The following is a 16,324-nucleotide window of genomic DNA, read 5'->3' as shown; positions in this document are numbered from 1 at the left end:
CCAGGAGCAGTTTGAATTTGTCAGTGCACATCAGGAGCACTGCTAATAAACTGGTTCATGGAGCAGGAGGCCAAAGGGAATGGGAGCATTTGTTACTGGAGACGCTCATTTGAATAGTGGCTGAGTGAGTTTGGGATCTGCCAGCTGCCAAGGCTACTGAACCAGTTCCGGAAAAGCAATTGCCTCCTGCTCCTTCAGCTGCCACCCTGATTAATTTTGCATCACTTGCATTGTCATTATTATTGGCGTAGCTTATCTAAATTTGGTTGCTTCGTATTTCAATTTTGAAATATTAGCTATTCAGAGTAATGTATCTTAGGAACTGCGTTTGATTTATAGAATCTTCTGTTTTGTAGAGAGTATTCTATATAATATATATAATGAACTGAAAGGCATGTACATTAAACTAAGTGCAGTCATATTAAGAATCATTTCAGTAGTAGCATTTGCAAAATGTTGATACTTTTATATTGCCAAAATACATAAAGATGGAATAGTTCTGAATTAAAAAAAATTTTAAGCAGTGTTTCCTTGAGTTGTCTAAGATAAAATGGGGATAGAGATACTTACTTCAACTTGAGAAGTACTGTGGAAATTGAGAGTTTAAACTATGGGAGAACTTGCATTCAATGCTTACTAGGTGATGAGTCTTTCCATATAGTTTAAAAAAAGGCAGTGTGAACAGTAACTGTTGCTAAGGTAGTATGGATCTGTGTGTCATTAATAGTTATTGTGAAAATAGAATACCTGTCTTCGGCAAAGCAGTATTTTATACATGTGTGATCTTTGTTGGCTGTCCAGTCCGGAACCTGTTCAACAGGGACCATTGGCAATGGGGCAGGTCAAAACGAGGTGGATAGATTGTGGGGTTAGCAAGACTGCTTGGGGATTATAACAGATATCAAATATCATATCAATGAAAGGTTTGAAACTGCTGTTGAAAATTAATGCCCTAGTTAAGCATTATTAGCTATGTTTCATTTTACAGTCTTGGAAGCCACGATTCTCACATCAGTAATGGGATGCTACTATCATTGCACAAGTAACAAGGTGTGGACCTTTACATACTCTTGTCAAAGTGTTAATAAGTAGGGTTCCCTTTGTCACCCCTTGACAATCTAGCAAAGGTTCTAATTAAGCAATGGCATTAACTCTTTCCATGTGAATTGTGTTCACATGTATATTAGGTCAGGGTTTGCATCTGTCATATGTGAACACAATATGCCCATTCATTCAATTTAGCATGCTGTTTGTATGATTAGAAGATGTTAATCTTCAAGAAATAAATAAAGTATCATAAGCACTTAAGGCCAGATTGTGCCATCAGATATAATCTAGTCTGAGTGCCTATCTGTCTCAGGCCACCAGTACCCATGCAGTTGAACCACTAAATAGCTGAAATTAGACCAGGGTATTACAGCCCTGAGGAGACTGAACTCTTATGAGGCAGAGAACAGAAAGGACCAAGGTGCACCAATTCCTGGAACCCCAGTAATAGCAGTAAACTAAGTGAGATACAGTAGAACCTTAGCGTTACAACACCAGAGTTACAAACTCGGACTTTATTTGGAACCAGAAGTATGCCATCAGACATTAGCATAGGCAGCAACAACAGCAAAAGCAAACACAGAGTAGTACTGTGTTAAACATTATTTGCCAATAACAATAAGGAAAGTTTAGAAAAAAGATTTTAGAAGGGAAGGAAACTGTTTCTGTGCTTGTTCCATGTAAATTAAGATGGTTAAAAGATTGATAAAGCTGTATTAAGTTAGCATACAATTGTAAACTTTTGAAGGAACAACCATAGCATTTTGTTTAGAGTTATGAATGTTCCAGAATAACAAACAACTTCCATTCCTGAGGTGTTTGTTACTTTGAGATTCTGCTTTATATATGATCAGATTGTAGAAGAAAGCAGATAGATTGGTACTTGAGCTATGCTAATTGCGTAGCTTCAGTCGAAATAGCCTATTTTGACTTTTGGCACTGTCTGCACAGCAATTATTTCAAAATAAAGTACTCTTCCCCCAGCTTCTTTACTCCTCGTACAATGAAGGTTACAGGAGTCAGAGTAAGAAGCCTGTTATTTCAAATTTATTTTGAAATAATGGACTTGCTGTGTAGACGCGTACTACATTTTTTTGGAATAACTGACATTCTGAAATAATGCTGCTGTGTAGACATAGCCTTAGACTGTGAGCAGGATGAGAGAGAGAATGAGAACCAAAAAATGAGAGAGAAAATGCTTGATACCAATATATTCAAGGGGGTGGAGCAAATTACTTTCTGACTGCTACCAGTCATGGACTGAAATGCTTGAAGCATGAGTTTTAGAAACATTCACCATGAACTGGAAGAGACACCTCAAAGCTCCTGAGACCTGTCCCCTTGTTGTCAGGAGCATCCCCAGCATTCAGTCCCACATAGGAATTGTTTCAGTGTGTTCTTCAAATGAATTAAGTCCCTTTCTTCCCCCATTTTTATTGCAGTACTTCTCAAATTTTGTATTAGTGACCCTTTCACACAGCAAGCCTCTAAGTGTGATCCCTTCTTATAAATTAAAAACACTTTTTAAAATGTTTAACACTATTATAAATGTTGGAACTGAAGCATGGTTTGGGAGTAGGGGCTGACAGCTCACAATCCTCTGAAGAGTCATGACCCCTAGTATGAAACTCCTGTCTTTCTGGGAGGCTGTTTCAGAACCTTCTTGTTTCCTGCTTGAATTAGTTCATGGCCAGCTTATATGCATTTGTTCTTGTGGTAATTTTGTCCTTTAACTTAATTAGCGCTCTCTCTCTCTCTCTCTCTCTCTCTGTCTCTGTCTCTGTCTCTGTCTCTGTCTCTGTCTCTGTCTCTGTCTCTGTCTCTCTCTCGTATTTATCACCCGGAGGGATCTCAGCGTTTTTTTCCTAATCTAAAGAATCCACACTCTTTAGTCACATCTCATAAAATAGGCCCTCTATTCCAATTTTTATAGTTCTTTTGTACACTCGTTCCAGTTTAAATGACCCTTTCTTGAACATGGGTGACAAGAACTGAAGTGGAGATGAACGTAGGAGATAACCCAGAGACTCTCTACACAGCTAAGCTAAAAGGGGTAAAAAACGAGGGTGATATCATGCTAGGAGTCTACTACAGGCCACCTAGCCAGGTGGAAGAGGTGGATGAGGCCTTTTTTAAACAATTAAAAAAACTATCCAAAGCCCAAGATTTGGTGGTGATGGGAGACTTCAACTATCCAGACATATGTTGGGAAACTAACACAGCGGGGCACAGGCTATCCAATAAGTTTCTGGACTGCATTGGAGACAACTTTCTGTTTCAGAAGGTTGAAAAAGCTACCAGAGGAGAAGCTGTTCTGGATTTGGTTTTAACAAATAGGGAGGAACTAGTTGAGAACTTGAAAGTGGAAGACAGTATAGGGGATAGTGATCATGAAATAATAGAGTTCATGATCTTAAGGAAAGGTAGAAGGGAGACCAGCACAATTGAGGTAATGGATTTCAGGAAGGCAGATTTTGATAAGCTCAGAGAACTTGTAGGTAAGGTCCCATGGGAAGCAAGACTGAAGGGAAAAACAACTGAGGACAGTTGGAAGTATTTCAAAGGGACGTTGTTAAGGGCCCAAAAGCAAACAATTCCGCTGTGTAGGAAAGATAGAAAATATGGGAAAAGACCAGCTTGGCTTAACAAGGAGATCTTGCATGATCTCAAAATAAAAAAGGAGTCCTATAAAAAATGGAAACTAGGACAAATACCAAAGGATGAATATAGGCAAGCAACACGGGAATGCAGGGGCAAGATTAGAAAGGCAAAGGCACAAAATGAGATCAAACTAGCTACAGGCATAAAGGGAAACAAGAAGACCTTTTATAAATACATTAAAAGCAAGAGGAAGACCAAGGACAGGGTAGGCCCACTGCTTAGTGAGGAGGGAGAAGCAGTAACAGGAAACTTGGAAATGGCAGAGATGCTCAATGACTTCTTTGTTTCGGTCTTCACCGAGAAGTCTGGAGGTGTGCCTAACGTAGTGAATACAAGCAGAGAGAGGGTAAGTTTAGAAGATAGGATACACAAAGAACAAGTTAAAAATCACTTAGGAAAGTTAGATGTCAGCAAGTCACCAGGTCCTGATGAAATGCATCCCAGGATACTCAAGGAGCTGATAGAGGAGGTATCTGAGCCTTTAGCTATGATTTTTGAAAAATCATGGCAGACGGGAGATTCCAGAAGACTGGAAAAGGGCAAATATTGTGCCTATCTATAAAAAGGGGAATAAGAACAACCCAGGAAACTACAGACCGGTCAGTTTAACGTCTGTCCCAGGGAAGATAATGGAGCAGGTAATTAAGGAAATCATATGCAAACACTTGGAAGGCAATAAAGTGATAGGGAATAGCCAGCATGGGTTTGTGAAGAACAAGTCATGCCAAACTAATCTGATAGCTTTCTTTGATAGGATAACGAGCCTTGTGGATAAGGGAGAAGCGGTGGATGTCATATACCTAGACTTTAGTAAGGCATTTGATACGGTCTCGCATGATATTCTTATTGATAAACTAGGCAAATATAACTTAGATAGGGCCACGATAGGGTGGGTGCATAATTGGCTGGATAACCGTGGTCAGAGAGTTGTTGTTAACGGTGCTAAATCCTGCTGGAAAGGGATAACAAGTGGAGTTCCAGAAGGATCTGTTTTGGGACCCGTACTGTTCAATATCTTCATCAATGATGTAGATATTGGGATAGAGAGTACGCTTATTAAGTTTGCAGATGATACCAAACTGGGTGGGGTTGCAACTTCTTTGGAGGATAGGGACATAATTCAAAATGACCTTAGCAAGTTAGAGAAATGGTCAGAGGTAAACCGGATGAGGTTTAATAAAGAGAAATGCAAAAGCGACGAGGAGTCCTGTGGCACCTTATAGACTAACTGAAGTGTAGGAGCATAAGCTTCCGTGGGCAAAGACCCACTTCGTCAGATGCATGTAGTGGAAATTTCCAGAGGCAGGAATAAATAACTAACACGGCTACCCCTCTGATACTTGAGAAATGCAAAGTGCTCCACTTAGGAAGGAACAATCAGTTCCATACATACAAGATGGGAAGCGACTGTCTAGGAAGGAGCATGGCGGAAAGGGATCTAGGGGTCATAGTGGACCACAAGTTGAATATGAGTCAACAGTGTGATGCTGTTGCAAAAAAAGCAAATATGATTCTAGGTTGTATCAACAGGTGTGTTGTAAGCAAAACTCGTGAAGTCATTCTGCCGCTCTACTCTGCACTAGTTAGGCCTCAGCTGGAGTACTGTGTCCAGTTCTGGGCGCCACATTTCAAGAAAGATGTGGAGAAATTGGAAAGGGTACAGAGAAGAGCGACAAGAATGATTAAAGGTCTAGAGAGCATGACCTATGAAGCCAGGCTTCATGAACTGGGCTTGTTTAGTTTGGAAAAAAGAAGATTAAGGGGGGACATGATAGCGGTTTTCAAATATCTAAAAGGGTGTCACAAGGAGGAAGGAGAAAATTTGTTCCTCTTGGTTACTGAGGACAGGACAAGGAGTAATGGGCTTAAAGTGCAGCAGGGGAGGTTTAGATTGGACATTAGGAAAAAATTCCTAACTGTCAGGGTGGTCAAATATTGGAATAAATTGCCAAGGGAGGTGGTGGAATCTCCCTCTCTGGAGATATTTAAGAACAGGTTAGATAGACATCTGTCAGGGATGGTGTAGACGGAGCTTGGTCCTGCCTTGAGGGCGGGGGGCTGGACTCGATGACCTCTCGAGGTCCCTTCCAGTCCTATTATTCTATGATTCTAAGAATTGTACATAGTATTCCAAATGAGGTTTTACCAGTGCCTTGTACCATGGTATTGTCTTTGCCTTTTTTGCAGAACCATCACATTTGCGGTCATGGTCCTCCTATGATCAGCCCACTGTCAGCCGGGCAGGGTGTGTGTGTGTTACTGAGAAAAAGGTTTAATGTTCGTGACTTTACTGCTAGGACTGGGGTCCCGTCGCAGAAGGCAGCCAACAGGCTGACAGATGCCCTGGGTTTATAGGAAGAGCCTATTACATCTCAGATTTTAGCTGCTAGAATACAAGATCCCTTCACAGCGGGCAGTCTAGGGAAGACTGAGAGATGCCCCAACGGATCTGTCACCTGGGAGTGACACAATTCAAACGCCCAAGCTCTTCCTATACCTGTCCCTTATGACCGTCTGAAGTTCTTTCAAATTGTGCTTGGTTCTGTTACAGCAATTGAAGGAGTCAGGTTACAGCTTAAACAGTTACAGGTTTATTAAGGAAGCTTATAAATCATATGGTTACAATGGCTATTGCTCTATTTCTTAACTGCTAGCAAATATAGATCTTAAAAATGGTTACAAAGAAGATAAAGATGGAAGAATAGAAATAATGGTACCAAGTGACAGCTTAATCTTTAAAGAGCTCTAAGTCTTAAGACACTTAAGACAAAGGACCACATCCAGGTACAATTTTTACCCCCTTTTGTGCCTCTTGACTCCAGCGTGTCAGGCCAGGGCTGGTCCCTCAATTCCTAGGAAAGACGAAAATACGAGGTGGGCGTCCTCATGGAACCTCGGGAGGTCAAAACACCTAACCCGACCAGCAGGTAGAGGGTAGATTGACACACAAAGTGAGTGTGCTGCTGGACCCATCTTTATACCCATGGGGTCACGTATTTCTCTTTCTTATCTGTGATGCCAAATAGTGCTGGTCTGTCTTTTGTGAGACGAGTTCTTACAAGGGAGTTGTGAACTTAATTTACACTTATAAGAGAGATAACTAAATTGGAAGTACTGGGGATTCTTTTCGCAGTGGGAGATTCCTCTCCCAGGGTATGTCTACGCTACCCCGCTAGTTCGAACTAGCGGGGTAATGTAGGCACGCCGCAATTGCAAATGAAGCCCGGGATTTGAATTTCCCGGGCTTCATTTGCATAAGCGGGGCGCCGCCATTTTTAAATCCCCGCTCGTTTGAACTCCGTGCCGCGTGTAGCCACGCGGCACGAACTAGGTAGTTCGAACTAGGCTTCCTAGTTCGAACTATCGTTACTCCTCATGGAATGGACACACCCAGGGAAAAAGGGGAAGAGGAAGGCCAAAAAATAGTTGGAGAAGAGATCTGGATGTGAATGTGAGGAAGACGGGAAAAAGCTGGAGAGAATTAGAAAAGGTGGCACAAGACAGAGAGGCTTGGAAATAAATTGTTGATGGCCTATGCTCCCATAGGAGCTAAGGGTAAAGAACAAGAAGATAGACCCCTGGCAGTTTAAGTAACAAGCTGATAGCAATAATAGGGTGTTATCCTGTGTGGGCCAACCACGAGGTGGAGATGAGGCACCCTGTGCTAGTGTTTTTCACAGCAATTTACTGACTGCAGAGGACTGCAAGGGAACAGTAATACTTGAGAATCTTGACCAGGCCCGCTCATGGGAGGAGTGGGCAAAGGGGGCAACTGCTCCAGGGCCCAATGATTCAAAAGGGCTCGGAGCTCCCAGTTACTACTGCGGCAGCGGTGGCACCCGGAGGCCCAGCTTCTTTAAGTTGCTCCAGAAGCCCTGGGTGATGTACTGTGATGACACTGAGGGCTGGCTGCATCTGGCCCTGCCCCTTCCGGGAACCCATCCCCACACCTTGCCTGAGGCCTGGTGTGGCTGTAGCTCCCCTGATCTTGGCTTCTATTCAAGTTCTCGAGGGGAGTGTGCTTCAGTGGTAATAGATCTTTCTGCCCATTTGGTCCGCCCATTTGGTCCACCCACCTAACACATGTTCCTGTTTTCTCTGTCCTGTCCTTATTCTAGTCTGATCTCTTGGCCTTTGACACCCCAAGCCTCATTCCTTGTCCCAGTCAACTTTGTCCACCCATCAGTCCTTTCCCTACACCCTCTAAGTCCTTTTCTGCACCCTGTCTCTTTCCTCCCAGTTCCAATCAAAGTTATTTCAAACCTGCTCTAACACTACTGAACTCAATGGAAAAGACAACTTGAGTGGGTGTTAAATCAAGCTCCAGAGTGTTTATGTGCCTTGGTGGCAAGGAGTCCTGTGGCACCTTAGAGACTAACTGAAGTGTTGGAGCATAAGCTTTCATGGGCAAAGACCCACTTCGTCAGATGCATGTAGTGGAAATTTCCAGAAGCAGGTATAAATGTGCAGGCCAGAATCAGGCTGAAGATGACGAGGTGGATCCAATCAAGGAGGATGAGGCCCACTTCTAGTAGCTGATCTGGAGGTGTGAATTCCAAGAGAGGAGAAGCTGCTTTTGTAGTTAGCGAGCCATTCACAGTCTTTGTTTAATCCTAAGTTGATTGTGTCAAACTTGAAGATGAACTGCAGCTCAGCAGTTTCTCTTTGAAGTCTGGTCCTGAAGTTTTTTTGCTGCAGGATGGCTACCTTTAGATCTGCAATTGTGTGTGCAGGAAGATTGAAGTGTTCCCCTACAGGTTTTTGTATGTTGCCATTCCTAATATCTGATTTGTGTCCATTGATTCTTTTACGTAGGGACTGTCCAGGTTGGCCGATGTATATAGCAGTGGGGCACATGATGGCATATATTACGTTAGTAGATGTGCAGGAGAATGAACCAGTGACAGTATGGCTGATCTGGTTAGGTCCTGTGATGGTGTTGCTGGTGTATATATGTGGGCAGAGTTGGCACCGAGGTTTGTTGCAAGGATTGGTTCCTGAGTTAGAGTTATTATGGTGTGGTATGTAGTTGCTGGTGAGAATATGCTTCAGGTTGGCAGGTTGTCTGTGGGCAAGGACTGGCCTACCTCCCAAGGCCTGTGAAAGTGAGGGATCATTGTCCAGGATGGGTTGTAGATCACTAATGATGCATTGGAGAGGTTTTAGCTGAGGACTGTAGGCGATGGCCAGTGGTGTTCTGTTGGTTTCTTTCTTGGGTTTGTCCCATAGCAGGAGGCTTCTGGGTACACGTCTGGCTCTGTTAATCTGTCTCCTCACTTCCTCGTGTAGTTTACAGAATGCTTGTTGAAGATCTTGTCGGTGTAGGTCTCTGTCTGAGGGGTTGGAGCATATGTGGTTGTACCTCAGTGCTTGGCTGTAAACAATGGATTGTGTGGTGTGTTCCTGACAGCTTGTACTCCATCTGCATGTGGGATGTTTGTGTAGAGAGCCTCTACATCCATGGTGGCTAGGATGGTGTTTTCTGGAAGATCACCTATGCATTGTAGTTTTCTCAGGAAATCCGTAGTGTCACGGAGGTAACTGGGAGTGCTGGTGGCGTAGGATCTGAGTAGAGAGTCCACATAGCCAGACAGTCCTTCAGTGAGAGTGCCAATGCCTGAGATGATGGGGCATCCGGGATTTCCAGGTTTGTGGATCTTGGGTAATAGATAGAACAACCCTGGTCGGGGCTCTAAGGGTGTGTCCATTTGTTCCTGTGCTTGTGTAGGGAGTGTCCTGAGAAGATGGTGCAGTTTCTTAGTGTATTCCTTAGTGGGATCTGAGGAAAGAGGCCTGTAGAATTTGGTATTGTAGAGTTGTCTGGCAGCCTCCTTTAGGTAGTCAGGTCTGTTCATGATGACAACAGCACCTCCTTTGTCAGCCTCTTTGATTATAATGTCAGAGTTGTTCCGGAGGCTGTGGATGGCATTGTGTTCTGCATGACTGAGGTTACTAGGTTATGTGCCTTGAAATCCTTTGGATAAAAAGAGCTGTAGAAATTCATACACAAAGGAGATGGGTACTATGTTAGAATTTAGGTTGTCGTTGCTGATCTAATAAAATAAATGTCTGGGACTAATATATAATATTAGGCCAATTGATTTATAAAGAGACACATTAGAAAATGAAATGTGAATTGGATTATGGTAGCTTACTTTGGAATTGCCTTACATAGGAAATCTTAAGAGATTTATCATCTTTGTGAAGTGAATGTGTACTTTTTTTGGAGTCCTTTGATATAGTAATACAGTTTTAATATTTTTGAATGGTATTAGTTATCTCAGTATAGAGAGATTATCTATCTGACCTTCAAAACTTACAAACTAGGATTTTAATGGAGCATTTTTATCATATCTTGTGATTCCTTTGATGTTTAATCCCCACTAATTCAAAACTAAATATAGTTATAGATATGTCTCTACTACTAATGACAAATGTTTCCTCTCTGATGTGGTATAAAATATAATATTGCCCAAGAATGAGTTAATTAATACTATTACCATTTAGTACATGAAATTAAACAATATTTCTTTGTTACTCTACATCTCACCTCTCTTCTTTCCATCCGAGAGGAAGAAATGACTTACTTTTGTATTTTACATATTTAGGAAGTTAAAAAATATCCTAAAATGAATAAAACCTCCTAGGACTTAATTAAAAATTTGAATTTAAGCAATGAATAGTTCCTTCCGCACATGATTTAGCAAACACGTATTAAATGACTGAATTAAACTGAGGTTGTATTGACCAGTAATCTGACTTGACGGACGTGTGGTCTTTATATAAAGAATATACCAGCAGTATAATTTTCCAGTGAATTCCTAAGAGTTCTGATTTCTTTAATGTTGTATTTTGTCTCTTTTATATAGTAATCATTTCCTAAGATAGTCCCAAGGGAAAACCCTCCCTTTATTTTAATAGAGTGTTTAAATTACTGCAGCTAGAGTATGGATTGCCTGATGTCAGCACAATTGTGACAAAATAAGTGTGACCTTTTCAATATTTTTATTAGGTCGTGTCACAGAAGCTCAAGATTACAGTTAAAAATTCCGTTGTTACTATTTTATGCTGAACTTGATTGGGAATCTAGCAGAATAGTTTGATTTATTTTCAGACTCAAATGCAATTTGATACCGCAGTTGTTACATTGCAGAATGATTGGAAATTGAAAACCTTTTCTTCAAAGAAATTGGAACCAGAAATTAACTTCTGTAGGGTGAGAAAGTAAGAGCATTCTTACTTTTGCTAGGGAGAATTTAAGTTTCTTCTTGCCTGATGCAGGATTAAGTGCTATTGCTAGCAACAGTGCTTTCAACAATGTTTAACATTATCCAAATAGTATGTTTTTGCCCAGTTTTCATAGCTCTATTTTGACTCTAAAAGAGTGTTAAAGTTTCATATTTGTCACATTTCCACTGGCATTGCATAATTAGCAATTTAAAACAATTAAATTAGCCATTTAAATTAAACTAGCCACTTAAAAAATGTTAATTTAGTTTTGTGTTTTCCATTTAATGTCCCCTTTCCTCATCCTACATAACAAATAATTGAAAGAATTCAATTATTCAATCAATAGTAAAGAAAATTGTCAGACACATAAATGGACATATTTTGTTGGGGGAAAATCAATGTGGTTTCTGTACAGAAAAATCATGCCTTACTATGTTTCAAGAATTCTTTGAGGGGGTCAACAAACATGTACAAGTGGGATCCAGTGGCTATGGTATACTTAGATTTCCAGAAAGCCTTTGACAGGGTCCCTCACCAAAGGCTCTTAAGTAAAGTAAGTTGTTATGGGATATGAGGGAAGGTCCTTTCATGGATTGATAACTGATTAAAAGACAGGAAACAAAGGGTAGGAATAAATGGTCGGTTTTCAGAGTGAAGAGTGGTAACTAGTGGGGTCCCCCAAGGGTCTGTCCTGGGACCAATCTTATTCAACATATTCATAAATGATCTGGAAAAAGGGGTAAACAATGAGGTGGGAAAATTTGCAGATGATATCAAACTGCTCAAGATAGTAAAGACCAAAGTAAACTGTGAAGAGCTTCAAAAAGATCTCACCAAATTAAGTGATTGAGCAACAAAATGGCAAATGACATTTAATGATGATAAATGTAAAATTTAAAGTTTCATATCTGTCACATTTCCACTGGCATTGCATAATTAGCAATTTAAAACAATTAAATTAGCCATTTAAACTAAACTAGTCACTTAAAAAATGTTAATTTACTTTTGTGTTCTCCATTTAATGTCCCCTTTCCTCATCCTACATAACAAATAATTGAAAGAATTCAACATAATTTAGTATTGACTCTGTTGACAGTAGCTTTTGGTGCCATAGTTCTAATATCTGGAATGCAATTAGAGGTCCTTTATGTTTCAAGTGGAAGTAGGGCTTGGGGGCTCAGCATTCTATAGGAAATATTCCTACCTTGAGGCTTCAGTAGGGACCTGACATGATCCTTTGCTGGGATAGTTGTAACTCCTTACAGTTCTTCAATACCACGCATGTCATGCTCACAGCGGACTTAACATTTTTCTAATATGTACATAGTTGAACCCTAACAGGCAATGTGAAATTGCTTTGTAAATAGGTTCCCTTAAATTGAGTCCTACATTTCCATCTTGTTAATCTATAGTACCCACAAACCTGCAATCAGTATGGGAGGGGAGATCCTTTCCCTTTTTAGCATTACTATTTGGACTGCCTCTTGCCTTGCTGCTAAATGTACAATTTAGATTAGGGGTGGGCAAGAGGGCTGCCGTAGGCCAGATTTGGTCTGCCAAGTGGCTTTATCCAGCCTGCGGATACCCAGCCACTCTCCTGTCTCCGGGCCAATCAGACCCGGTGACAGGAGAGTGCATGAAGTCTCCTCCCTTGTCAGCAGTGTGTGGTGCTTAGAGTCAACCTTGCAGGGCAGGGCATGGAGCAAGAGACTTTGTGTCCTCTCCCCGCCCCAAGGCCAATCGGGGCTTGGGGGTTGGGGGAAGTGTGCGAAGTCTCCTACCCTGCAAGAGCCATGTGGCACTTAGTCAACCATGGCGATTTACTGTAAGTGACACATGCCCCTTGCAGGATGAGGGCAGGGCGGGAGGAGACTTTGCATGCTCCCCCCCCCCCCCCCCCTTCCTAGGCCCTGATTGACCTGGCAGTAGGCGAGCATGCAAAGTGCTTAGATTCAATCACAACCAGTTGTTCAGCTGGTGATTGACTGTAAGCGTGTCACCCCCTTGCAGGTAGGAGACGGAGCGAGAGACTTCCCATGCTTCCCCTGCACCCATGCCCTGATTTACTGGAGGCGGAGGGACCATGCAAAGTCTCTTCCCGCTTCCAAGGGTGCTGGCGCCTAGAGGGAACTGCCAGCTGTTCAGAACAGCTGGCGGTTCTCTCTGGGGGGAGCGGGGGCAAAGACTTCATGCACTCTCCCCACACCAGTCAGGATCTGTGGGTGGGGAAGCAGGGAAGTGTCCTGGCTCTTCCCCTTCTGGGGTGGCCCGCGGCCGCTTCAGAAATTTCTAAAGTGGCCCCCTGTGTAAAATTATTGCCCACCCCTGATTTAGATCCTTCCTGTCAGGGAGGATGCACCTCCATGGCCTTTCCTCCTGGTATATTTGTTTCAGAAAAGCAATCTTTCTCTAAACAGTTGAATCGTCGTTTTTATTTCTAATTTTCTGTGGCAGATTGTACTGCACAGCCTCACAATGGAAGTCTGTGGTTTGACAAAGTGGCAAGTTGTCTATTATACTGAAAAAGCCTCTTGTTTAGAGGGAACTATTGGGAAGTCAGGTCTCTTCTTTTTACAGGCAGAGTCTACCACCAAACCACTTGCAAAACATTTGCACTATGAAATGCTTTTTATGCCACGAGTGAGATTATTTAGAATTTTTATTACATAAGGGTTTCTTTATTCACTTCCTTGGCAAAGTCAAGTTCTGTTCTTCTCTGTCACTGCTTCTGTTGAATTCATGGGATTGAAGAACTGGATGGGGTAACTGATTTATATCTTTGTTTGAAATTTAAGCTGATACAATCCTTTTTTGTTTCAGACTTTATGTAAGGCTTTTAGTGTCACTAAATGGCATAAAGATAAATGTTGAAAATTTTGCAATTTACACTTTGTTTCATTGTTTTGAGTTAGAAACTATACATTGGAAATTATATATTTACAAGGAGGGCTGTCAGTCCTTTCGATTAGAACAGTGTTTCTCAACCTTTTTTTTTAAAAAAATATATAAAGTACCCCTTTCTCAAAAAAAAAAAAAAAATTAAGTACCTACAGTTTTCAGACACACAGTTTTTTATTTTGTTGTTGTTTTTTACCACTGCAACACACTTGTTTAAACAACTTAATCATAGCTGGGTAGGCAATGAAATGTTTGGGTGTAAAAAGTACAAAAATAATAAAATGCTGTAAAACTTAAAACAAAAATTCAGGTTTCTCTAAAATTCAGTTATGATGACATACCCTCAGACTTCTCTCGATTATCCCTAAAGGTACTCGTACCACTGGTAGAGAAACACTGGATTAAAACAATAATCTTATGTTCTGAATTAATAAGTTATTTGTTCAGCAGTAAATATTTTCAGCATAAGAAAACATTGAATAAAACAAATTGTATGAAATGTTAAACCACTGTGTTTATAGTCAAGGAAGACTAGCTAACCAGCTATACTTTTGTCATGAAAACCACAGTCACTTAGATCTGTGATTATCATTAATATCTGGTTAGAGATATCTAATATAGACCGAAAATAATTCAGAAGCTGTGGGTTATAAATGATCTATTATATTGATTAGCCTATACTTCATTTGGCCACATATTCCCCTTCATTCTGGAAAACTAGTTTCCGTATTGTCACTGTGGTAATTCTCTTTACAGATTGCTGCTTTTAGTTTTTAAGATAGAACATACTCATGTTCATGAAAGTTGATTTTTATCATTTGTTTTTTATGTGAAATGGGTTTACTTCTCTTATATTTAGTAATGTAGCTTCTCTTACATTTTTCTTGTACTATTGTACCTGCAGAGAGAATGAAGTGCTAAAAGTACAACTCAAGAAGTATGTAGGAGCTGTCCAGATGCTAAAAAGAGAAGGTCAAACAGCAGAAGGTAAGGAGAAAATGAGGAGAGATATCTTTGGAAGATGCATAGTATACATATTCCATCATTATTGACAAAAATATTGCTGTACATTAGTAAGGTCTACATTGATAATGAGACACAGCAGAAAATATTTTTTTATGAAATATTTTGTACTAAATTGATAAACTTAACAGTAACAAGTCACCGGGACCAGATGGCATTCACCCAAAAGTTCTGAAAGAACTCAAATGTGAAATTGCGGAACTATTAATTGTGGTTTGTAACCTAACCTTTAAATCAGATTTAATGACTGAGAGATAGCTAATATGATGCCAATATTTAAAAAGGGCTCTAGAGATGATCCTGGCAATTACAGACTGGGTAAGTCTAATGTCAGAACAGGGCAAATTAGTTGAAACAATAGTAAAGAAAATTGTCAAACACATAGATGGACATATTTTGTTGGGGGAAAATCAACTTTTAAACAATGATATACTGTTTATATCTCCTTTTACAAATGAGAGGTTATTAAAGCCAATCCCACCAAATCAAAATGGTTCTTTTGATCCCAAAGGACCAGCCACATTTCCAGATCAATTTATAACTTAGATCTTACACAAAAGAGAACACTGTTAGCTAGTCATTTGAAATCTAAGATTTAAAGGTTTAGTCGAAGGAAGGAAGTTAAAATTGTTAAAGAAATCGGATACATATACCAGTTGCAAAATACTTTGTGCAGGCTTGTAGCAGAGATGGAATCAACTTCAAATCTCTGGAATACATCCTCTTGTTAGGATGGGTCATCAGTCCTTTCAAGCTTCATTTCATAGCAGATATCCTTCAGAGGATACATGTCCCAGTTCATACCGGTCATTTGCAGCTGAGACTGAACAGACTCCTCTCATCATACACTGATCAGACCCAGTAGCTCTGCAGCAGTCTGAACTGGGGAGCATTTGATGTGATGACAAGGCTTGGGAAATGCCTTGAGACCACCACATGCTGAATCAGCCCATGGGTCGGAGGTGGGTTTCCAGGATCTCAAGCAGCAGGAAATGGTATTTAAATGTCACGGAGCGTGTAAGGGGAGGGGGCATGTAGCTGGACTACTTCCTGGAGGCTAGAATCAGTGTCAAAACACCTCAAGGTGTTTACCCTCCATGTTTGTCAACAAGACTGGGAGGGGAAAAGACAAAAATTCCTCATGGAGGATGGAAGTATTTTGTCAATGAAAATGTCCATTTTTCACAACAAAATTTGCATTGCGGTGTAAACACTCATGGAGTTTTGTTGTCAAAAGGCCTTTTCCTCAACAAAACTTGCCAATGTAGATAAAGCTTTAGCCTTGCTTGCATCTTCAGGCATGGCCATCAAGAGAACATATGTGACCAATTGACACTGCTAGCTAAAGTAGTCTACTCTTTGGAGCTCATACTTCAGTTGTAGAACAACTGTAAACAGCACATCTTGAAAAATTCCAGATTTCTAAAGATCCTTTCTGGGTTTTTTTTAAATGAACTTACCTTCT

At 40.8% G+C, this 16,324-nt stretch overlaps 1 protein-coding gene across 6 annotated transcripts in view; it reads left to right on the top strand.

Annotated features, from left to right (window-relative positions):
- The window catches only part of SNX29 (sorting nexin 29), a 472,527-nt gene that overhangs the window by 136,313 nt on the left and 319,890 nt on the right, over positions 1–16,324 (top strand). For all 6 annotated transcript variants that reach the window (XM_014577718.4, XM_089782297.1, XM_014577716.4 and 3 more), the window contains one exon: positions 14,741–14,823. In XM_014577718.4, the coding sequence (XP_014433204.3) occupies positions 14,741–14,823 (83 nt within the window). The remainder of the gene's footprint in view (positions 1–14,740; positions 14,824–16,324) is intronic.

This window comes from Pelodiscus sinensis, chromosome 15 (genome assembly GCF_052426305.1).
Source record: "Pelodiscus sinensis isolate ZL-2025 chromosome 15, ASM5242630v1, whole genome shotgun sequence".
In the NCBI taxonomy this organism is placed as follows: Eukaryota; Metazoa; Chordata; order Testudines; family Trionychidae; genus Pelodiscus; species Pelodiscus sinensis.
Note: the sequence above shows the minus strand (reverse complement) of the source record. Positions and strands in the feature narration are given on the sequence as shown.